Here is a 23,839-nt window from a genome sequence, read left to right on the forward strand (position 1 = left end):
TCTCTGAATGATGTACCGGACGCTTTTCCCCAGGTGGAAAAACCATTTTCAAATAAACCTGGACGAGCTCAGTCAGAATGCAAAGTTTCCACATGCCGTACACACTCCAAGGTTAAACGGCGTGTACGAGGATCCTCCAGAGTGTTTATCGAGTTAGCGTGTCGTGTGGTCCTCACAGTGGCCTGGCTCGACAGTCTCAGCAAGGAGCGACTACACTCAGCCTCACTATGAATGAGTGCCTGACCTCGCCGTGACCTCTCTGAAATTGTGGTTTTGCTATTTTGCAAAATAATGAACAGATTTATTTTTATAGGCCCCGGTTCCTACAGTACGACCGTATAGTATAAGACGTTGGAAATGAAAAGTGGGAGGAGGAGGTTGGGACTCCTGGTTTCCTGGTCTCCAGCTGCAGTGTCAGATGAGGGATTCGTCTGGCGGAGCTAAGGGTCTTCTGCGTCGCTAAGTCTGGGTTTCTACACCCCCCTGTGGTTATCCCTAGCCCTGTGTAGGGTAAGCCTCCCACCCCTGGCCTCCCTCACGGTCATCCTCTCATTGGGCTTTGACTGGAGAGGAGCCGGCTGATGTTGAACAGAGCTTTTACAGTCTATAGACATGAGTCTCAATGGGCTGGCTGCTAACTGCTAACCATTCCCTAGGCCAGATTGGGACCCATGGGGACTTAGAAGAGACAGACCAACCAACGGCACCATTTCCAACCCCATATGATGAATCGGAGTAAGCTTCCTAACTGTCCTCAACGCCATGCAGAGACAGTACTCTCTGGTGTTCATCTGTCTGGGGGGCTTCACTTGTTGTCTGATTACTCCTGTCCTGTACTCTGTTTCTTTGAAGCGCCACAGACTATTCTGTCTGTCTCTACACCAGGAGGCAGAAGAACAGGAGAACAGACAGTATTTTACCACAGATTATTTTGTTTTTCAGTCTCTATAGCAGGAGACTGGGACAGGAGTAGACTGTTTTACTTGGAAGTGTAACAGGTGAAAACCATGTACTTTAAACTTGAAGTATTAAAATTCTGCCACCCACTACATTTGCAATGGCTTCCCAGTGTTGGTGCCACAACGTGGGCTGAAGCTTCCCAGTGTTGGTGCCACAACGTGGGCTGAAGCTTCCCAGTGTTGGTGACACAACGTAGGCTGAAGCTTCCCAGTGTTGGTGCCACAACGTGGGCTGAAGCTTCCCAGTGTTGGTGCCACAACGTGGGCTGAAGCTTCCCAGTGTTGGTGACACAACGTGGGCTGAAGCTTCCCAGTGTTGGTGACACAACGTAGGCTGAAGCTTCCCAGTGTTGGTGCCACAACGTGGGTTGAAGCTTCCCAGTGTTGGTGCCACAACGTAGGCTGAAGCTTCCCAGTGTTGGTGCCACAACGTGGGCTGAAGCTTCCCAGTGTTGGTGCCACAACGTGGGCTGAAGCTTCCCAGTGTTGGTGCCACAACGTGGGCTGAAGCTTCCCAGTGTTGGTGCCACAACGTGGGCTGAAGCTTCCCAGTGTTGGTGCCACAACGTGGGCTGAAGCTTCCCAGTGTTGGTGCCACAACGTGGGCTGAAGCTTCCCAGTGTTGGTGCCACAACGTAGGCTGAGGCTTCCCAGTGTTGGTGCCACAACGTGGGCTGAGGCTTCCCAGTGTTGGTGCCACAACGTGGGCTGAAGCTTCCCAGTGTTGGTGCCACAGCGTGGGCTGAAGCTTCCCAGTGTTGGTGCCACAGCGTGGGCTGAAGCTTCCCAGTGTTGGTGCCACAGCGTGGGCTGAAGCTTCCCAGTGTTGGTGCCACAGCGTGGGCTGAAGCTTCCCAGTGTTGGTGCCACAGCGTGGGCTGAAGCTTCCCAGTGTTGGTGCCACAGCGTGGGCTGAAGCTTCCCAGTGTTGGTGCCACAGCGTGGGCTGAAGCTTCCCAGTGTTGGTGCCACAGCGTGGGCTGAAGCTTCCCAGTGTTGGTGCCACAGCGTGGGCTGAAGCTTCCCAGTGTTGGTGCCACAGCGTGGGCTGAAGCTTCCCAGTGTTGGTGCCACAGCGTGGGCTGAAGCTTCCCAGTGTTGGTGCCACAGCGTGGGCTGAAGCTTCCCAGTGTTGGTGCCACAGCGTGGGCTGAAGCTTCCCAGTGTTGGTGCCACAGCGTGGGCTGAAGCTTCCCAGTGTTGGTGCCACAGCGTGGGCTGAAGTGATCTCTACACAAAGGAACAGTAGCTAGGTTTCCATCCAATTGGCGACAGATTTTCATACAAATATGAAAAAATATGCATCAAGAAAATGTGTGCATTTTCCACCAACCGGACTTGTTGTGGATAAAAATCAGTGCATGATGACATGGGTCCACACACAATGTACCATTCACTTCCTTTTTCATGTACCGAATGAAAATTCAAAGTTCAATGTGTTCGAAATGATGGTTAGTATATCAATATTTGCGCATCAAGTCGTTTCCACCACCATTTCTCGCATAAATAATTTTACAGACGCAAAGAGAGCCCACCATGGAAACGTGGTTAGTGTCATGTTCTTAATGTCAATTTCTGCTTTAAATGCAAATCCTGTATGCATCTGGGGCAGCAGGTAGCCTAGCGATTAGAGAGGCGTGCCAGCAGCAAGGGTTGCCAGAGCAAGGGTTGCCAGTTCGAATCCCGGGTCAACAGGAACAATTTGTTGGGAATTGAGCTGGCAAGGGGAGGGTTGCTGGTATTATATCCTAGATGCCATTGCCTTCCGTTGTGCCCTTGAGCAAGGCACTTAACCCCCCCACAACAACAACTCCCTGGGCGCCCAGAGTGGCAGAGCACCACACCTCTCCAATACCTGTATATGTGGTTGGACGTTGTGTTAAGTTGACTAATAAAGTAAGAGAGCGAGGGAGAATTTTTGCAAAGATAAGAAAACCGAGAGATTTAGTTTTTCTTCCTTTCCAACATAACACTTGAATCTATGGTCATAGTGTGCCTTTTAAACATTGCAAATATATATTTTAGTTTCCATTAGAAAATGTGCACACGCACACAGAAGGTTAGTGGGTTCGTCCAGATTGTCATGAATGAAGGGAAAAAGAGCAGCTAACCTGGCTCCCAGCGCTCGTGAACATTTCCACATTTAGTTTCCACCGCTGACTGCGACAGGGCTGATGGGTGAGAGTGACAGCAGGGGTCAACCAAGAGGCCAGGCCCCAGCGGGTGGCAGCCCTGGTGGGGGAGAAAGACAGGAGGGAGCAGAGGGTGGCCTGGAGGTCAGGGAGTAGGGGACACACAGCTTTTTCTGGCGAGACCGACAGACAGAGAGAGACAGCTTGGGAGACAAACCTTTTGGATTAGCTGGGGGGAAGGGGTGGTTTCTTTAGGGGCTTGAAGACGTTACGCGAAAGGGGAAGGAATTCCAGACGTGTGCAGGCTTCCTTTGCAGACAGATGGGATGGTCTGTGCTGGGGGACAGTGTGGTGGCTGGGGGACAGTGTGGATGCCAGTGTTCATTTCATCAACAAAAATAGTGACTCAAATATTTGTCGACACCTATTTTTTTATTTTATTTTATTGATGAGACGATAAATGACTAAATAGACCCATTAAAAATTTAACTAAATCATTTTTAATTTCATTTGACTAAAATGAGACAAGACAAAATTATCTCTGTGACTAAAATCTGACTACTAAGTGGACTAGACATTTTAGGAGAGATTGAGAGCTTTTCAGCGGCACAGATGCACAGCGCAGTTCTGTTCAGCAGTGGCAAGGACGTGTCCAGCGAACAGCCTACTCAGCTGGTGAGCTGTGAGGAAGCAAGCCATGAGTGTAGGCAGACCGGCTCTGCCTCCAATTATAGCCTACACATTGCGCAGGCGACTCTTGTTTCACCACCAGGCTTCTAGTTAGCAACCCTGGGCCTGGTTAAGAAACATGAGCTGCTTTACAAAAATAAAAACAATAGCAGCATTGAGTTTAATAGTAAAACAACAGTCTAGCTATGTTTTTATCTTGAATTTGAATTTGTATTCTTGCACAACACCCCCCCCCCCCCCCTGCAATTCATATACTGGTTCTGTAGCCAAGTCTCACTCTTTTCCTCAGAGAAAATGTCTTGATTGCACCGTTCGAAAGACATGACCCCTAATACCGACGCTACGGTTTGTTCTATCTTACATTTTAAATTCCTGAAACATATCACGGGCGGTTCTAAAAGTAGGCTACTTGTGGACCGGATCGGTAACCTTCAATCATGTTACCTCATTAGCTAGCTAAAACTAACAACCAGGGGGCACGTTCAGTAGGACGCAACGTTTTGGATCGTTCAGATAAGCATGTAGACATGCCTACAAAGAATATTTCTGTCTGAAATGGTAAATATGGAATACATTCATAGAATTTCTATTTGCAACGTTCAATAATGTTTTGTAACTGAACGTGGCCTGGTAACATTACCAGTAGCCTATATGCAAACACTTGGTGGCACAGAAATAAAGGAAAATGTATAGCCAACAATTTGACTAAATTCCCCTTGCCTCTACACTATCTGACTCAGAAAATAACTTGATTTTCAGTTCATGTGGACCCAGTGACTCAGAGTTGAGCACTTGGACCAGGATTCCAGCAGAGTGACTCAGACTTCAGCCATAGGGACTCGTGACTCAGACTCAGGCGCAGGGACTTGGGACTCGATTTGAGTTTTAGTGACTTGACTAAATCAATGGGCAAAGCAGTCTTTAGCTCCTGATGAGCCATTGGCTCCCGATGAGCCATTGGCTCCCGATGAGCCATTAGCTCCTGTGCCTACTTGTGGATGTAAATGTGGCTGCAGCGTCTGGGGAACATAGATAACAATGGCAATGATGCAACCGAGTGATGGAGGTGCAACCCGTACTACTTAGACAGTACTTTGCTGGTGATTGCTCTCTCGCTCTGTATGTTTGTTTTGTATGTGATGTGGGCCGAAATGAGGAATTCACATGGCCAGATAATTCTTCTATAATATTCTTCCTATATGTTGGTTTCATTTCTGCTATTGTGAAGAATAGGATCTTATTCAGGAAAATATGTTGGTAGGACATATGTTTGTGCACATAGAAGTCTGTGATTTTATGTTTACTATAGGTTCATGAGGCATTACAAATGTGATGTGACAAAAAATGAAAGGACATTAAGTTGACACACATGGCCCACTGTTTTCATCATTTTGCCTATAACTAGACTGTCATTGTTGAAATAGCAAAAATGTGACTTAAGACTTAATTGCATTTCAGTCAAAATGATTTAGACTAGAGTAAATCTTTAAAAAAATAGTGCCAAAATGAACACTGGTGGGTGCAAGGGGGGAATGGGCTGGGGGACAGTGTGGGGGCTGCGGCAAGCAGCCAGGAGCCCTGTACCTGCAGATCCAATCATCCCCCTCTAACCCACACAGCTGACCCTTAAAAGGCCCGAGCGACCAGGGCCGCGGCACCTCGTAGTCCTCACTCCTTAGTGTGTTAGTCTGTGGAGACAGTAGCTTACTCCTGTCTCTACGGACCAAGAGAAGGCTGCACAAATCACCTGGCTGATTCGAAAAACAAATGTTCTGTTTGTTTCAGTTGTTGACGCCTTTACTGGCCAGTCTAGTTTTCAATATTTGCAATTTGATAGTTTTGTTGAAGAAGCTAGATGTGGTCTTATAAAAATCCCAGTCCCATTTCATTTCTCTCTCCAGTATAATAAGGGTTTGAGTGAACAGCTGTGTGCGTGAGTAGTGGTGTGGGAAAGACAGTAATCTAGCTGGAGAGAGCGAGAGAAGAGAAGGTTGTGGTTCCTTCCTTATCACGTCACTGTTTTTATAGCTGTTTGTAGTGCTATAAGATCCTCTTGACCCGATTGGTGTTTGTTTTGACCCGTACTAGTGTTCCATACAGTACGTCGTCAAACCCATCGGCAAAAAAGATTTATCGCCCTAAGGGCCAGACTTCAAATATCTAGAAATTTAATTTTGGGTATTGCAAAATAACAATAAAATAAAGGAAACTTACATGTTTGAAATAAACGTACTTAATTCATAAGCATATTTATTTATTAACATGAATTTTAACAAGCATCATTGAACAGCATATCAAATAGCATCAAGCTGCTGCATGTTGTCCTATCTTCTTCAGGAGAAAGGCAGTTGTCCATGGGGGTAGAAACTCACTGTCCAGAACACATTTCAAGTGAAAGCTGTTATATATTTGGCTTGTTGAACAGTTTGGTAATTTTCCAGGAAGTAACCTGATAGCCAATCATCAGTTCCTGTTTGGGCTGCCCTTGTCCTTGAAGTCCCTCCTTACCACACCTTTAAGTAACTGTGGCGCTTCTCAGAGTCCGTCTCATGCAGAGGCTGTTGTGGTTCTAAAGTTTCAGTATTATCAGTCTGCGTACGCAGACGTTCTCAGGTGAAGAAAAAATAAGACATCTTTTTGGTGTTCTCTTCAAGTCTTTGTGAGGTCATGGAATCGGAAGTGTAGAACGTTTTTTTTTAGAGGAAAAATGATTCTTCATACCAACTTTGAGTCAGGGCATGCTTCCACCATCCAAGAAGTCCCACCGTCTCTTTCAATCAAACATGATTACCTCTTCAGAAACTAAACTTAGCAGTTCTGAATAATATTTTTTTTCAGATTTTTGGGGGGGCATATAATTAAATACCGATTTTGATATTTATGTACACCTTTAGTGTGTCAAGTTTTTTTTTGTCCACAGTTCTGGTCCATATTCTGTCGTCCTCCAGATATTAACTTCTTAGAGCATTTTTTTGCCTGTCTTTGCTCTGAAAGGAAGAAGAGAAACGGTTACAATTTCTAGTCGGCTCTTTATAGTCAACAATGCAAAACACTGATGTGAAGAATACATTTACTGGATTGATTCTAACTCCTAACAATTTTACAATACACTTATTGATGTGGTAAGTAAAGAAAATAAATTGTTTAATTTCTTTTGTATAAAGTCTGACATTTGTCCTTTGAGTGAGTGCACTGCTCGCTACTGTCAGTCTGGCCTAGTTCTAGTCTAACCCCCAATGAGTGGTTTTTTTATGTTTTTATTTATTTAACTAGGCAAGTCAGTTAAGAATTAATTCTTATTTACAATGGCGGCCAAACCCGGCCGACGCTGGGCCAATTATGCGCCGCCCTATTGGACTCCCAATCACGACCGGATGTGATACAGCCTGGATAATGCCCACTGGTCCAGGCTGCTGTGGAGGCTGCCTGTGGGGCTGTGTGGACTGGGGATGGATGTGTGGAGGCTGCCTGTAGGGCTGTGTGGACTGGGGATGGATGTGTGGAGGCTGCCTGTGGGGTTGTGTGGACTGGGGATGGATGTGTGGAGGCTGCCTGTAGGGCTGTGTGGACTGGGGATAGATGTGTGGAGGCTGCCTGTAGGGCTGTGTGGACTGGGGATGGATGTGTGGAGGCTGCCTGTAGGGCTGTGTGGACTGGGGATGGATGTGTGGAGGCTACCTGTAGGGCTGTGTGGACTGGGGATGGATGTGTGGAGGTTGGCTGTAGGGCTGTGTGGACTGGGGATGGATGTGTGGAGGCTGCCTGTGGGGTTGTGTGGACTGGGGATGGATGTGTGGAGGCTGCCTGTAGGGCTGTGTGGACTGGGGATGGATGTGTGGAGGCTGCCTGTAGGGCTGTGTGGACTGGGGATGGATGTGTGGAGGCTGCCTGTGGGGCTGTGTGGACTGGGGATGGATGTGTGGAGGCTGCCTGTAGGGCTGTGTGGACTGGGGATGGATATGTGGAGGCTGCCTGTGGATATTTGCTGGTCTGGGGCTGTAGCATTGCCATGGGGAGGTATGATGGCTGTGGGCTTTAGTATTGCCTTGGTTCATGTTTTCCTCCTCTCACCATATACTGAGTGGCAGCACTAGCATTAGCACACCTGGCTCATGGAGACCATGGAATGCAACCGTTTCCACGGCTACATCTGACGTAGGCGGGCACTCGCAGTCAGCTATCGGATTGATGAGGTCAGGCATTTGAAAACGCACCAGGAGCTTTTTTTCTATTTTATTTTTTAGTGCCACTTTAAAGTCGCAAATTCTTCAGCTCCAGGGATCACTTACACCCAACTAATAGGATTTTTGTTAAACTTTTTTTTCTTCATATCCTGTATAACACATTGTAAAGATGTATAGGGTTAATTCTGCCGCAGCAGCTGAAACGTGAGACTTTGTTGATTGAACTTGCAGCTTTTTCTCTCTCCTATTTTTAAAAGGCTTCCACTTTGTTTATACAGTATCTAATGGCATGGGAAGGTTTTGTTGTTTTCACCAACACAAGCAACACAACATATTACATTTCCACAGACACAGAAGCCGATCTGTTTTTTTTCTCTCCTCAGTTGTCACCTCAGGCTTCATTCTTTAGGCAAATATTTGGTTTGGTCTCGGCCTGACGGGTAACGTTGGCAGATTGGTTCAAGATTACAATGGAGGCACTTGTCAGCTGCTCTCACTGCTGGCCTGCGTGTGGGTGTGTAGATTTTCAGACATGTAACTCAAGCCCTAACAGACGATTCATCTGTTTGGGTTATTAAACGCAGCCCCCTTCTGTTCATCCTAACTATTCTGACTGTTCTTTACACCCTCTATTTTGTCTTTGGACAGAAGTTGGATGTGATATTGCCTGTTATTGAACAACTTGTTGGACGACAGGTGTTTGTGGGTGGGTGTGTGTGACAGAGTGAGTGAATGTGTCCATTTTTATTATCACATGGGATTATTTTACAGTTGGACCGGTAGATTGAAGATGAAATATTTTAGTTTACACACTATTCAACTCCAAGTGCCCTGTCTGTTATAGCTTGCTCCTCAGCCCACTGTTTGGTTCACACTGGATCATTTGATAATGTGTTACATGTTCACACTGATTGGCTCCTGTTGCAGGGAGAAACGCTGCTCTAATAACTTCCATATGGCTGTAATGAAGGAACTCGAGATAATTACAGTACATATGAGCCTTGGGCTGCTAGGCTATCGCATCGCTTTGGGAGTGGACTCTGAGGCTGACTGACTATACTCAATTAGTAATCCATTGGGTTACCCCCAGTCCCAGTACACAGAGAGAACTCGCCAAGTCCTTTCCCCTGCACTCCTTGAAACCGTTCCTGCGCACGTACCGTCCATTTGACGAGGGTTTGTCTGCCCCTGTGTGTCCCATTATGCAATCCCCTCGCCGTCCTTCATAACCCCTGTCTTCACCTGCTACAGCTATTAGGGAGAAGGAATGCTCCCTTTTCTAACGGACTGTGCTTTGCAGCCCACAACGAAAGAGGGGGTGGGGGAGAAACGGAGCCTCAATTTTGGTGAATTTCTGACTTATGTCTACTTATGGGGGCTGTAGTTGAAATGTGCTTTTACACAATTAATTAGCTGTCAATAGAAATGGAAGATGTAAAATGTTTCGTGATGGTCTGACTCATATTGGGGGGGGTGTAAGCATAAGATATTTAGCTTAGCTCGTCTATGTTACATAGAAAATTATATATTCCACTCAGTCCAAGCAAGTCAAATCTGTGCCAGATGGATAACATTTTGGACTGGAAAACATTGTATCTGATAAGATCACAAACACACACACACATTTGTTAGCCACTAATTGATAACTCTCTGTGTGTGTGTGTGTGTTTTTTTTTACGCAAATTTGCATTTGACTTCAGTGGCAGGAAAAAGCTTAGATAATTCAGTGTGAACGTATGACTTTGTCTCTCTGTTGATATAAAATGTTTGATATGACTGATCCGAGGAGTAGATTTATAAAAGACCACATTGGGAGCACATTGAGTCCAAAACACTAACGGGTGATATTCGAACAGTATGCTCATTTATTAATGAAGCATTTTAGCATCTTCTAGATCAGACAACAACTCTGGACTGGTGTACTTTTTCACCATCCTGTCCTCAATTTGTTCTGTCAGAATTGGGGAACTGTTTTAGCAACAAATCGTTCCGTCCATTTTAACGTGTTCTATAGTATGGGTTCCTCATTTTATTTTCATCTTTCTTTAGAAACTATAAAGAAATGTGTTGGCCGAGAAATGCCTTCCACAGAGTAATGAGCGCTAAGTACGTGTAAAGAGCAATGCGTTTCACGGAGTAATGAGCACAAAGTACGGGTAAAGAGGAATGCCTTTCACAGAGTAATGAGCGCTAAGTACGGGTAAAGAGCAATGCGTTTCACAGAGTAATGAGCGCTAAGTACGGGTAAAGAGAGCAGTGCGGTTTGGAGCGGGTCGCTTCGATTCTTAAGCTTCAACTACAAAGCTGAGGCACAATCTGTTTCAAATATGGTCCCGGCTCAGCCCTCCTATAGACAGGCCTTTCATTCAGAAAACTCAAACTGCCATTATCTCATTTGCTGCTTTGTTCTGCCTCACTGAAATCAATGAAAAGGAGGAATAGAATTGCTTCCAGTCAAGGCGAATGTTGTCCATTTTTAGTTTTTATTTTATTAATTGTGTGACTCTTGCACCTCTGTGGCCTCCATGCTCTTTTAAAGGCCCTTTGTAGCAGTAAATAAACTGGAATGAGTCTGCAGAGCATTACATTAATAATTGGCTTTAACTTGAATTAGTTTGGATTGATTTATTATTCCCTCCTTGGCGACACTGTAACTAGGTTGATCCAGATATGGTTCATGGTGGAGCGGGCTTGTGCGATTACACTTGTGAGTAGTGCATACTTTTTCTCTTACATTTGTCCGGGGTCAGGAGTTGTGACTTATCACTTTTTTTCATCATAAAATAAATCGCTAATTTCCAGTACATTTGAATATATGAATCGGTGAAGAATACTGTCGGGTTTTGTGGATGTGCTAATAAACATCTCTAGTGAGCTGGTGGTGCTGTTCAGAATGACAAGTCATTATAGTCTTCGTCATTATTTATTTAGGAAGTCGGGGGGCTGTTAACATTGTTATTAATTGGAGACCTAAGAAGAGCCTTAGGTCAAAACAGGATGTGTGTATAAATCGCTCAGGGTGGCTCACTGGCAGATTTGGGAATACAGCAGATGTTCCCAGAATGCTTTGGACTGGCGATCTACCTCTTGGTAAACGCTTAACCATAATCTTATGTTGTGACTTTGCTCCACCAGGCGGAATGTCAAGTAAGTCAAGTGTCTTCTTTTTTAAGTTTAGGCTATTTGTCATTTTAGAGGCCTAACAAATCACTCAAACCACATTCAGCTCTAAATACATTGTACACTCCAGGCTTTTTCCTCTGTACTTTTTTTCAATGAAATGGGTTTTGGACATGCTTCAAGTTTTCTGAGGGTAGAATACATATTGTGGTGGTTATATACCTAACCAAAAATGTTCCAGTGTCATGGTTGACTCTAATTATTTTGGGCGTATGGTGTATTTCAAGTTTGAAAGCTGCTTTGCTCTTGTGAGTTGAAATTACAGTTTCCCCCTCTGTTTTTGGTTTTGGTTGTTTCACATGCTGTGATTTAGGGTTTTATTTTGAATTCGGCGTGGTGTTGGCTTTATGAGCCAGAGTCTGCCCAGGCGTATGTAGAGGAAGAGAGATGGATGTGTTTGTGTTCGCTGTGACAGTTCCTTGTTAATTTTCCGTTAGCCTCGGTTCAGTCGGTCTCTCACTACTCAGAGACAATGGGAAGTGCTACTGAATGCAGGCACCAAATTGAGATGTCTACGAGTTGGGGTTTAGGGTCTTACTGTTAGGAGGTTTAGTTGAAGCTTGCCTACTGAGCCTCCTCATCTCACTGTCTCAGAGTATTGAGGGGCTGTTCTCTTACCCTTTGGGATAGCAGAGACCACATGATACTCTTTTAAATTCACATTTTGAAAAGGTTTCTTTTTTGTGGGTGGAATTCTCTAAACGTTGCTTGTCTTCGAGTAAGTTTGAAAGCTTTTTTTTGTCTGAAATGTTTTTAAAGAATCTTATAGGAACAACCATTTTACTAAACCATGAAGCGTCATAAGTAAAACTCCCACTTGCTGGATATTACTGCTCTGAAGAGATTGGAGTTGTGTGGTGTTTTGTTGTCCTAGTTGTGACACGATGGCAGATGCATGGTGAGGATAGATGGGACATCTACAGCCAAACTCAACTCACCATTTTCCTCTGGTTGCTGAGGCAGAAGGTGCAGATCTGTTTGGGCTGTGAGTTCTCTGCGTCGCGGCCTGGCGATCCATGATGATTTAGGTAGTGAGCAGAGGAGGTTGCTCCACCGTGACAGGGCTGCCCGTCCCCACACATCTCCCCAACCAGCAGCACGTTGCCCAGGTGGGAGATGTAGCTGGATGCCAGCCGCAGTGTCTCGATCTTGGACAGCTTCCTGTCGGCCGGTTCAGTGGGGATAAGGGTCCTCAGGGCGGTGAAGGCCGTGTTCACGCTGTTGGTGCGGTCCCGCTCTCGAGCATTAGCTGCGTTGCGTTGCCGTGGCAGCCCGCTCGTCGGAGAGATGGATCCGTCTGAGACCTGGAGGTGTGACATCTGGGGCGGGAGCTGACCCCCTCCCAGACGGCCCGCTCCGACGCTTCCAGGCTTCCTTTTGCGACCCCCGACCTTTATGTCATAACCTCTGGCATCCAGCCGGAAGGAGCGTTCGTCAGAGCCCGAGCTCTCGTTGCCGTTCTCTTCGTCCTCGGACAGCATGGAGATGTCGGAGTACAGGTAGCGGCTGGGCGCCGGCCGCACCATGGCAAAGGACATCGTCAACGTTACTGTGCTCTGCTGTTCCACCAATTAGCTAACTCTAGCTCTGCTCTGGGCTTTGTTTACTACTGTGACACCTGGACTCCCCACTGCTGCTCACACATGCATGGATAGTTAAATGATAACACAGGAAATAAGTTACAAGTTTTACCTCAGTATACCTTTCTAAGTCCTTAGCTGCCAGTGCACTACAGTCCAGTATCACAGGCTCCTCTGTCATTAAAGTCCCATGTAGAGTTTGGACTTTTCCTTTGGTGGGAAAATCGAAACCAAATGGCTGAATGGCAGGTTCCACTGTGTCTTTCTCAGCGCCTCTTAGGATATGGTTGGTCTTTCTTTATTTCTCTCTTGCGCTCTCCTCTCAGATCGTCTGTCTCCCTCAACTCAGTTCCACATCTGTCCCTCGCGCTTTCTCTCTTACCCTCCCTCCTGCTCTCTCTCCCTCTCTCCCAGTGCTCAGATCCACGTGTGGTTTCTGTCTGAGCGTTTCAGTATGGTTGGGCTTTATAGCCAGTGGGAGTGTCTGGTGCTGCCACCCCCTTCCCTCTTTCTCTCCCTCCTTCACTCCGTATGCAAATGTCCCAGCTGGCTGTGGGAGTTTTGGGAGGGAGGTAGTCCACCACAGTGTGGATCTACTATCTGCAACTTTCTACTTAACCCTTCCAATACTGGATCTTCCATATTTAAAGGTGCAATATGCAGAAATCGCTCCACCAAATTCTAAAATTTTGCCTAATTTCAGTTTGTGACAAAACAAGCAATGTAGTTTACCACTGTGAAATATCTTTTCAATAACCAAAAATGTTGTATTTTCAGCTGTTTGAAGCTGGTGTACAAAACGAAACTTAAGAATGGGAAGCATAGAAATAGCGCACACAGAAAATATTTACCACTTCTTAGACTTGCTTTCAATGACAGATACAGTGCCTTGAGTAGGGATGGCAGGTAGCCTAGTGGTTAGAACGTTGGACTAGTAACCGGAAGGTTCTGCCCCTGAACAAGGCCGTTAACCCACTGTTCCTAGACCGTCATTGAAAATAAGAATGTGTTTTTAACTGACTTGCCTAGTTAAATAAAGATAAAATAAAGTATTTTCATACCCCTTGTCTTTTTCCACATGTTGTTGTGTTACAGCCTGAATTTAAAATGGATGAAATTGAGATTTTATGTCAATGGACAAAATACCCCATAATGTCAAAGTTGAATTATGTATTTTTTTTGCAAATACGTTTTTTTTTTAAATTAGGAGCTAAAATGTAATATGTAGGTTAATATGTATTCAACCCCTTTGTTGTGGCAAGCCTAAGTAATTCAGGAGTAAACATGTCCTTAACTATTTGCATGGACTCTCACTCTGTGGTGATTTTTGTATTACTACCTCATCTCTGTACCCCACACATGCAATTATCTGTAAGGTCCCTCAGTTGAGCAGTGTATTTTAAATAAAGATTCAACCACAAAGACCAGGGAGGTTTCCAATGCCTCACAAAGGGCACTTATTGGTAGATGTGTAAAAATTACACTTTGATGTATCAATACACCCAGTCACTACAAAGATACAGGCATCCTTCTTAACGCCATTGCTGGAGATGAAAGGAAACTGCTCAGGAATTTCACCATGTTACCAATGGTGACTTTAAAACCGTTACAGAGTTTAATGGCTGTGATAGGAGAACTGAGGATGGATCAACAACATTGTAGTTACTCCACAATACTAACCTAAATAACAGTGAAAAGAAGGAAGCCTGTACAGAATAAAAATATTCCAAAACATGTATCTTGTTTTCAATAAGGAGCTAAAGTAAAACTGCAAAAAATGTGTCAAACTAATTTACTATGTCCTGAATACAAAGCATTATGTTTGGGACAAATCCAACACATCACAAAGTACCACTCTTCATATTTTTAAGCATGGTGGTTGCTGCATCATGTTATGTGTATGCTTGTCATCGGCAAGGACTAGGTATGGCAAGGATAAAAATAAACGAAATACAGCTAAGCATAGGCAAAATCCTAGAGGAAAACCTGGTTGTCTGCTTTCCAACAGACACTGGGAGACAAATTCACCTTTCATCAGGACAATAACTTAAAACATGAGGCCAAATATACACTGGAGTTGCTTAACAAGCAACATTGAATGTTCCTGAGTGTCCTAGTTACAGTTTTGACTTATTTAAATCGCCTTAAATCTATGGCAAGACTTGAACATGGCTGCCTACCAATAATGTGCAAATATTGTACAATCCAGGTGTGGAAAGCTCTTAGAGCCTTACCCAAAAAGACTCACAGCTGTAATCGCTGCTAAAGGTGATTCTAACATGTATTGACTCCGGGTTGCGAATACTTAAGTAAATGAGATTTATGCATTTCATTTTCAATAAATTTGCTTACATTTAGAAAATCAAGTTTTCACTTTGTCGTTATGGATATAGATGGGTGAGAGCGAGAAATCAATTGAATCCATTTTGAATTCATACTGTAACACAACAAAATGTGGAATAAGTCGAGGGGTATGGATACTTTCTGATATCACGTTTCTATGTGAATTTGGTCAGGTTGCCCAAAAAGTTACAAAATGCAGCTTTAGCCATTCTAATACTGGATCTTCCTGATTGAACCCTTCCAATACTGGATCTTCCTGATTGAACCCTTCCAATACTGGATCTTCCTGATTGAACCCTTACAATACTGGATCTTCTCGGGAAACGCCCTGTTAAAAAAAATAAAAAATACAAATAAATCTTCCTGAAACCAGTGCGTGAACGAGGGAATCAGGTTGTTTTGTTGAGGAACGGCTGCTCTGGGCTTTCTCTGTTACTGACAGATTGTGTGTGTGAGCTGGACACACACCGGGTGTCTCATAAGAAGCCCATAAAAATCCTGCAAAGTTCAAGATGGATTAAATGTCAGCGGTTCAAAGTGGGAACCCCTTTCCTCATCTTTTTTTCTTTCCCTAAATTTGGGGCATAGCCCCTAAATTATCCCCAATGCAGTCAAGCTAGGAGTTGAAACCTCTTACTTAGCTAGACAATGTTTCATCGTTCAACTCCATCTCTTCCTCCGTCAATGTTTTCCTCCCTATGACAGAGTGATTTGTTTTGGTGTTTTATTTAGGTAGTGAAAGGACTTTACTCCCACTGTAAAGACCTGATGCTGTCACCGTGTCTACACAGCTCCTCTAGTTTAGGTCCAACCCCCACAAGACTGATGCTGTTACTGTGTCTATACTGGTTCCACCACACTGGGGTGGGAGTGAGTTGTTTCTCATTTATGAGTTCCTCTGTTAACCCGGACTGGATCCATTTAGTCATGCTGCTTGAAGCAAAAATATACAATCTGGTCCAGAGGGACTATAGGTCAGGTAGTTTGCCTAGCACACCTGTTTGTCACTGAATCATCCTGTGGCAGAAAGACGAATGGAAGAACCGTTCTCAAGACTCATTGTTAGGTTTGCACAAATACAGTGCATTCGGAAAGTATTCAGACGCCTTGACTTTCATTATTTTGTTACATTACAGCTGTATTCTCTTTTAAATTTTATTTTTATGTTTTTAGACAGGTTTTTTGATTTTTTTTTTTGCAAATGTGATTTCAGGTTTTTATGTTGAATACATAAGTATTCAGACCCTTTACTCAGTACTTTGTTGAAGCACCTTTGGCAGCGAATAAAGCCTTAAGTCTTATTGGGTATAACACTACAAGCTTGGTACATCAGTAATTGAGGAGTTTCCCCATTATTCTCTGCAGATCCTTTCATGCTCTGTCAGGTTGGATGGGGAGTGTCGCTGCACAGCTATTTTCAGGTCTCCAGAGTTGTTCGATCGGATTCAAGTCCGAGCTCGGGCTGGGCCACTCAAGGACATTCAGAGACTTGACAGTGTATGCTCTGACATGTACTGTCAACAGTGGGACCTTATATAGACAGGTGTGTGCCTTTCCAAATCATGTCCAATCAATTGAATTTACCACAGGTAGACTCCAATCAAGTTGTAGAAACATCTCAAGGATGATCAATGGAAACAGGATGCACCTGAGCTCAATTTGAGTCTCATAGCAAAGGGTCTGATTACTTAGGTAAATAAGGTATTTCTGTGTTTTATTTTTAATACATTTGCAAAAATTTATAAAAATCTGTTTTCACTTGTCATTGTGGGGTATTGTGTATAGATTGCAGATTTTTTTTATTTAATAAGGCTGTAACAATTTTAGAATAAGGCTATAACATAACAAAATGTGGAAGAAGTTGAGGTCTGAATACTTTCCGGATCTACTGTAAATGACAGAGGTCGGCCCTGCTGTTTGTGTGATTGGACGTTGAAACATTGAGGATGGTTATGTTTCCTCATTACTGAAAGCAATTTGAACTCACGTAAACCAATTCTTAATGTTCCAGAAGCCCCAGAGATTTTTTTTCCCTGTTTACTGACACCAGACGGGCATTAAACAGATTGTTCTTCTAGCGTGAAAATTCTCAATTACTCACAGTACTATACGTAATGTTTACATTCAGACTGGGACAGATTGTAAGGGTTGACAGGGTCATTCTCATAGGGTTACGAAATGTTTGGTAACAAACATTAACTTCGGATGTGCCCAGTACTTTCTAACTCTTTCCCAGGGGTATCATCCAACTGCTTTCAATTGTGTCAGTTGAAAGAATATAAAATGAATTTCACTGGTTAAATTATTAAGGAAGTCCTTCAAGTGACAAACCAAACATTCTAATCTTGTCTGAATATTCTAAAGTTTGTGACCAGCCCTCTCCCTTTGTCCTTATAATTCATATCCTTTATACCGGTCTGTCGGTTCAGGGCTAGACGGCTAGTCTGACTAGTCCTATTTAATGATGTGGTCTCTCTTCGTCTGTCTTAACAATTCTTCACAAATTGATGGCTTTGATATTCAATTTAATAATGGTGATTCAAAAAACCCTTAAACCCCAAGCCGTTCTGGTTTTGGGGATGCCGTAAATCCACTTAAATGGCAAGTCTGGTTCCCCCCTTGGTCTGAGCCGCCGAGCCTGTGCCGTCAGCCTCTTCCTGATGTGACTTGGAGTCTAACAGGGCTGCTGGCCTATAGAGGAGAGGTCATTTCCAGGAAGGATGGTGACGCTCCTTTTGTCTAATTCTTTGTATTAACCTAGTTCTACCAGGGACAACCCCTTACTGGCTTCTCCTACTGAACGTACAATGTAGCCTGCTGTCCATTTTAAGTCCTATTTTCTAAATTTCATTAGCGCTTTAGGTAAGATGTTTATCGTTTTGTCAATGTCACTGCTAAGTGAACTTGTTTTAACAAGGTTGACATAAAATGGCATTTCAAGATTTCATATTTATGTCCACTCCTGAATTCAATAGAGAGATGTTGTCTACTGTAATGGTTGGAAGAAAAAGTTGTAATGTGTTATTAAAGAAGGGATGCTTCTACTAATTTACAGCAGTAAATTAACACTTTCCTCGTGTTGAAACATGTCCTCTGATTAGACGGTTTTTGGAACAAGATGGGCTAATCGGAGGACATCTTTGGAACAAGATGGGCTAATCGGAGGACATCTTTGGAACAAGATGGGCTAATCGGAGGACATCTTTGGAACAAGATGGGCTAATCGGAGGACATCTTTGGAACAAGATGGGCTTATCGGAGGACATCTTTGGAACAAGATGGGCTAATCCGGAGGACATCTTTGGAACAAGATGGGCTAATCCGGAGGACATCTTTGGAACAAGATGGGCTAATCCGGAGGACATCTTTGGAACAAGATGGGCTAATCCGGAGGACATCTTTGGAACAAGATGGGCTAATCCAGGGGACATCTTTGGAACAAGATGGGCTAATCCGGAGGACATCTTTGGAACAAGATGGGCTAATCCGGAGGACATCTTTGGAACAAGATGGGCTAATCCGGAGGACATCTTTGGAACAAGATGGGCTAATCCGGAGGACATCTTTGGAACAAGATGGGCTAATCCAGAGGACCTCTTTGGAACAAGATGGGCTAATCCAGAGGACCTCTTTGGAACAAGATGGGCTAATCCAGAGGACCTCTTTGGAACAAGATGGGCTAATCCAGAGGACCTCTTTGGAACAAGATGGGCTAATCCAGAGGACCTCTTTGGAACAAGATGGGCTAATCCAGAGGACCTCTTTGGAACAAGATGGGCTAATCCAGAGGACCTCTTTGGAACAAGATGGGCTAATCCAGAGGACATCTTTGGAACAAGATGGGCTAATCCAGAGGACATCTTTGGAACAAGATGGGCTAATCCAGAGGACATCTTTGGAACAAGATGGGCTAATCCAGAGGACATCTTGTTCCAAATACACGGTTCCTTTTTTTTCTCTCTCAGTCAAAGCAATTGGAATAAAATCTTGAGTTGTCTGATTTCGTTTTTTATTTCCCTGTGAAACCAATTTTGAAATAGAATGGATTTAACAGTCAACGTTTTATAATGCTCTCCGCAGACTAAAAAGTATCAATTTGCCGTCATAGGCTGAAATACAGTATTAGTCTTATTCCATGAAGATAAGTAGGCTATAAGTCAATGACGATTGAGGTATTTTTATATTTTCTATCCCTTGTTCGTTGCAATTTATTTTGACAGAGATATGTCTAACAGTGGGTCCCCAAACAAGCAAGGTCGTAAATCGTGAATGTTTTTCACTCCAAATTTTCAGCACTAAATATTTATGATCGTTTTTACAGTAAAGAGAAATGGGCACCATTTATTCAGAATGCTGAATGCATCTTTTAATCCTCTTGATGGATTCATAGTGCTTGAAACTGGCAATCGATGACCAACATCAGATCAAATGCATGTGGTCTGACTGCAGTCATCTCTGTAGCATATGATTCAGTTCATGAGTAACTAAGTTCAGAAGTTTCTCATTTAACCAATACAATCCATGATCTCTTTTTAGGGTTGAGCTAATGTCGTCGTCCCCCCCCGTCTTGCTGTCACAGACAGAGGGCCATTTATCTGGCAGCACTCAATTAACAAGGGAAGGAATCGTCTCATAACGTGACGGCATTCATTGAGGCTCTGTAGCCCTACTTAGGTCCTCTTCTTCAGATGTCTCGTTTTGTTACCTCATAAATGCTGACATGCAGAGTAACAAATGACAATGCTTATTATCTCCCTGTCACAGAGCGGCCCTCCCACTCTTTCCTTCCCCCTTAAAGGGGAAATACAGTCAGTCTGCCATCTGACAGTCATTAGCTCCATAACCTCCTCTTCCACGGTGCAACATCTAATCCAGTCCCCCATCTGTTGAAAGCACTCTCAACCTCCTCCATTCCCCCCGCCACCGACCCCCCCCCCCCCCCCCCTCCCTCCCTCTAGCCAGACACCAGCCCCCTCGCGTGGGTTTGTCTCAGGCCAGAGTCCTGTCAGGAGTCGGATACGACTCCCACTCTCCCCCGTGCCTGACCACAGCTGGCCCCAAACGGCCCATCAGAGAGGAGGCTTAGGCTGCCGCCCGGTGTGACGTGCTCTCTCTTTCCTCTATCTCTCTCTTGTGGGCTGCTGGACCTGTGGGTGTCTGTCTGGTCTGGACGGGCCAGAGCCGAGTAAAGGGCCTTGGCTGTATCACATTCAGTCTCCCGGCTCAGCCTCAGTACTGCTCCTAATGTAACCCAGACGACATAGCGGCGAGAGCAGCTGCGCTTATAAAATACAGAGTGGGACGGCAGAGAACCTGTTAGGGTCACAACAAACCATGACTTCAATTCATTTATTAAATGGGGACGAGGTAAGTTCAAACCCCTGGAAAAAAATTGCTTAAAAAATGCAATTAGGTCGGACCTTTTGTTCTCGAGTTTGAAATTGTTCTTACTCCTGCTTTTCCGTCGTTAAAGTGTTCTTTTCTGACCCTTTTTCTTTCTTTTATGGCGTGTTTTCTCTCGGGTACATTTACAATCCATTAAGCATATAAACAGGCTGGAAATACAAGGGAACCAGAGCAATACTGCTCAGTTCTGTTGGTCCAAAGGTCTAGTAATAATGAGAGATGGAGAAGAGGGGACCACATTTGGACCTAATCGTCTGGATGTGTTCTGTCCAGTCACCCATGGAACAGTTTAATGATCAAGAGTGTATCTTTTTAACCTTAGGCTGGCTTTATTTAGTTAACATGTATTTATGAGCTATCATACCGAGGAATTACATTTATTCAATTAAGATGAGGCTAATAAGAATAACATAGATTTTTATAGCGCCTTTTCAAGGACCCAAAGTCACACTTCATTAATTTTCCTCTGCAAAATATATTGTGGAGATCTCAAGAGTAAATTTGAAACAAACTCTCAAAGCACAGCTAAATGGCTCAGTCATGGAGATGAATTATGGTGGAGGTTTTCATATTTCAGTGATACATGTAGGTAGCATCACTGTGTTCGTCTGTCTAAACTGCAGCAACGTATCTCTTACCAGAAGGATCTTGCTTGCTGCAGGCACCAGACCCTTAAATGGACCTGAAGAAGTAGTAATGTGACAATCTTTTCCCCCTGGAGTGTTCTAGGCCCGTGTTGATTTTACGTATTATTCATGCATGCTTCTTGGGTTTTGGGATATTATTCCATGGTCATTTTCCAGTTTCATTTTCCAGAGGCTGTTTAGTGGTGGCTGTAAGCGACAATTCTAATGGGCTCCGTGCTGCTGCCACTCACAGGAGCCACACACACACGCAACACACACACATCGCACAGGCGCACTCCACACACATTATAATACACACAGCCACATCGCACACACAGTAACACGCGTTTGCACATGTTCTTTCAGCAGGCGCATCATCCTGTTCTGGATGGGCTGAGTGGAAAGTGTAGGGGTGGTTAGATTCCTTTAGTAGAGTAAAGATTACTGGGATTATAAATGATCCCATTAGAGGGAAATGCAAACCTACATTTGTGGAGGGAGGAGGAGGCTGAGGCAGGCTGCTGTGTCTGCACATGCCTGTTCCCAGTGACTAGATCTAGCTATACGCTGAAGAATGGGCTTCAGAAAGCGCCCATCTAAAGTAGCTGGGCTCCAACTGCTACCCATTTTAAGTGAACTTTTTAATGGAGCTTTTCCATTTGCTTTTCAGTCCAAGACTAGGCTCAATCTGCATCCAGGCGGAAAACCAGCCATATCTCCAAGTAGCCGAGTAGCTAAACCAAGTAACCATGAATGTACATAATCTTCAGCTTCAATGCATTTCCATAGATGGCTACTGTATGTGTGACGTCAATTGAACTGACCAAAGAGGACCTGCCCAAACCAACCAGCCTGGCAGTGCCCGTATAATTAGGCCCACTTCAGCAACTGGGAAGAGAAAAAAAACATGGAGGCCGCAGACACAATTATAAATCATATCTGAAAATGTCAGGACTAAGTTTTCTAACACTTTGCAAACTTTAAAGCTCTGTACTCTCATATTGCTTATACAATATAAATTGCCCCAATAAATCATTAAATGTAGTTCATTTCATTTAACTCGTTTTTTGTGTGTGAACAAGATGGCCAACCGTTCCTAGCCATCGGAGCAATTTTTCGCTCTAATCCATCCAATCCCAACTAAAGTTGCTCATACAGGCCTTTCTTTATATTACGGACACTGCAGTCAATAAAAACTGTTGCATGTGACTGTGCAGCCTAGCCTACTGGCTGTTATTCACAATAGGCAATACAAGTTTAAATGTGTCATGACAGGTAATGACAGAACGCACAGGCAGATCAGGAGACTAAAAATGCATAGAGACCACATCCAAGGCCATTCCGGTTCATCCTGAATGCTTGGATAACATGGTCACAGGCGCGGTCGAGGTGGAGACGGATGGTCATGGTTCTCATCAGAAGGCCACAGGAGCGTGATCGGAAGACTAAAGAGCAATGCATGTGATGATGTCCCTTTAAAACCATTTTTTATGACATTCCTGTTAAAATACAAATAAAAGGGGACAATTTCAAGCAGTGGCTTTGAATTAACAAATCCTCCCCATCTAATAAAGTTGTCTCGGTCATTGAAAAGAAAATGAGCAGAAATGTGTGGTTGGTTTTCCATCAGGCCTGCGTAGTGTTGCGGAGCGAGGACCTTCATTATTGTTTGATCAGATGGGGGCATGGAAAACTTTATTTTAAGGGTCCATAATATGCCATTTATAACTTTTTTTTAAAAAAATCATCATTCCCACGTTTATGAACCATTTACTAATCATTTAAGTGTTTTTGCTGTCCCTAATCTTTAGCGAGCGTTGTTTATTAATACTTTATAAATGTTTTCAGTGACCAGTGTAATTTCTCACAAAAGATTGCCTCACTGATTTTTACAGGTTTAGGGCCTAATGTAACATTCCTACAGTACTAGACTAGTCGTTTCTTCTAAATTATAGCTTTTTGTCTTTAAAAAAAAACACCACTTATGTCTTAGTAGGATAATGTGGATATGATTTAATGCTGTTGACTTGCTTTTCTCTATGGTTGTCTGTCTTCTACAGTAACTGTCTGTCACTTGACAACCAGTAAGACAGCAGCTCTGTCTGTTCCCCGGAGGGCCTCGTTCTCCTCTGTTCCCCGGAGGGTCTCGTTCTCCTCTGTTCCCCGGAGGGTCTCGTTCTCCTCAGCCTCTGACAGACATAAACGTCTGAAATATCAAACACACTTTGCTAATAGACTTCTGTGGTTGTACAGGGCCCAGGGAACCCGGACCGCAAAACCTGCAACACAAACCGGCACATCCACCCTCCACCCTCTCGTCAGCTGGTGAAAGCATTAGCTAGCTAGGGGCCTGGTCCTGATTCCTGTTGTCTTTCATATGGGCCCCTCCACCCTATATGTCCTTTTTTTTTTTTTTACGTGTTAAATCAGGAAAGCAGCTTAGTTTGACACACTCTCATGGGATAATTTAGTTCTCAGAACATCCATCTTATCTGGGTTATCATGATGTGCCCCTGTCGTTATTGGGGAACCATGACGCCAGTTGGTCCAGAACCATGACGCCAGTTGGTCCAGAACCATGACGCCAGTTGGTCCAGAACCATGACGCCAGTTGGTCCAGAACCATGATGTCAGTTGGTCCAGAACTTTTTCCCAGTGCAGAAACACTGACCAGTGGGTTGGACTTGAGAAACTGTCTGCAGGATCAGTTGAGTTCCATAGTAGTTAAAGTCAGCTTAA

The 23,839-nt window shown here is 44.1% G+C and overlaps 2 protein-coding genes across 3 annotated transcripts in view; one reads left to right on the forward strand and one right to left on the reverse strand.

Moving 5' to 3' along the window:
* Window positions 1-23,839, forward strand: part of LOC129820215 (ribosome biogenesis protein bop1-like) — an 87,264-nt gene that overhangs the window by 21,917 nt on the left and 41,508 nt on the right. The window lies entirely within an intron of this gene.
* On the reverse strand, window positions 5,961-13,164 carry LOC129820217 (basic helix-loop-helix transcription factor scleraxis-like). The gene is made up of 2 exons (XM_055877228.1): window positions 12,084-13,164; window positions 5,961-6,768 (listed from the first exon to the last, which is right to left on the reverse strand). The coding sequence occupies exons 1-2, from the start codon at window positions 12,681-12,683 to the stop codon at window positions 6,733-6,735; spliced, it is 636 nt and encodes a 211-aa protein (XP_055733203.1). The 5' UTR covers window positions 12,684-13,164; the 3' UTR covers window positions 5,961-6,732.

Source organism: Salvelinus fontinalis, chromosome 22, assembly GCF_029448725.1.
Source record: "Salvelinus fontinalis isolate EN_2023a chromosome 22, ASM2944872v1, whole genome shotgun sequence".
NCBI lineage: Eukaryota > Metazoa > Chordata > Actinopteri > Salmoniformes > Salmonidae > Salvelinus > Salvelinus fontinalis.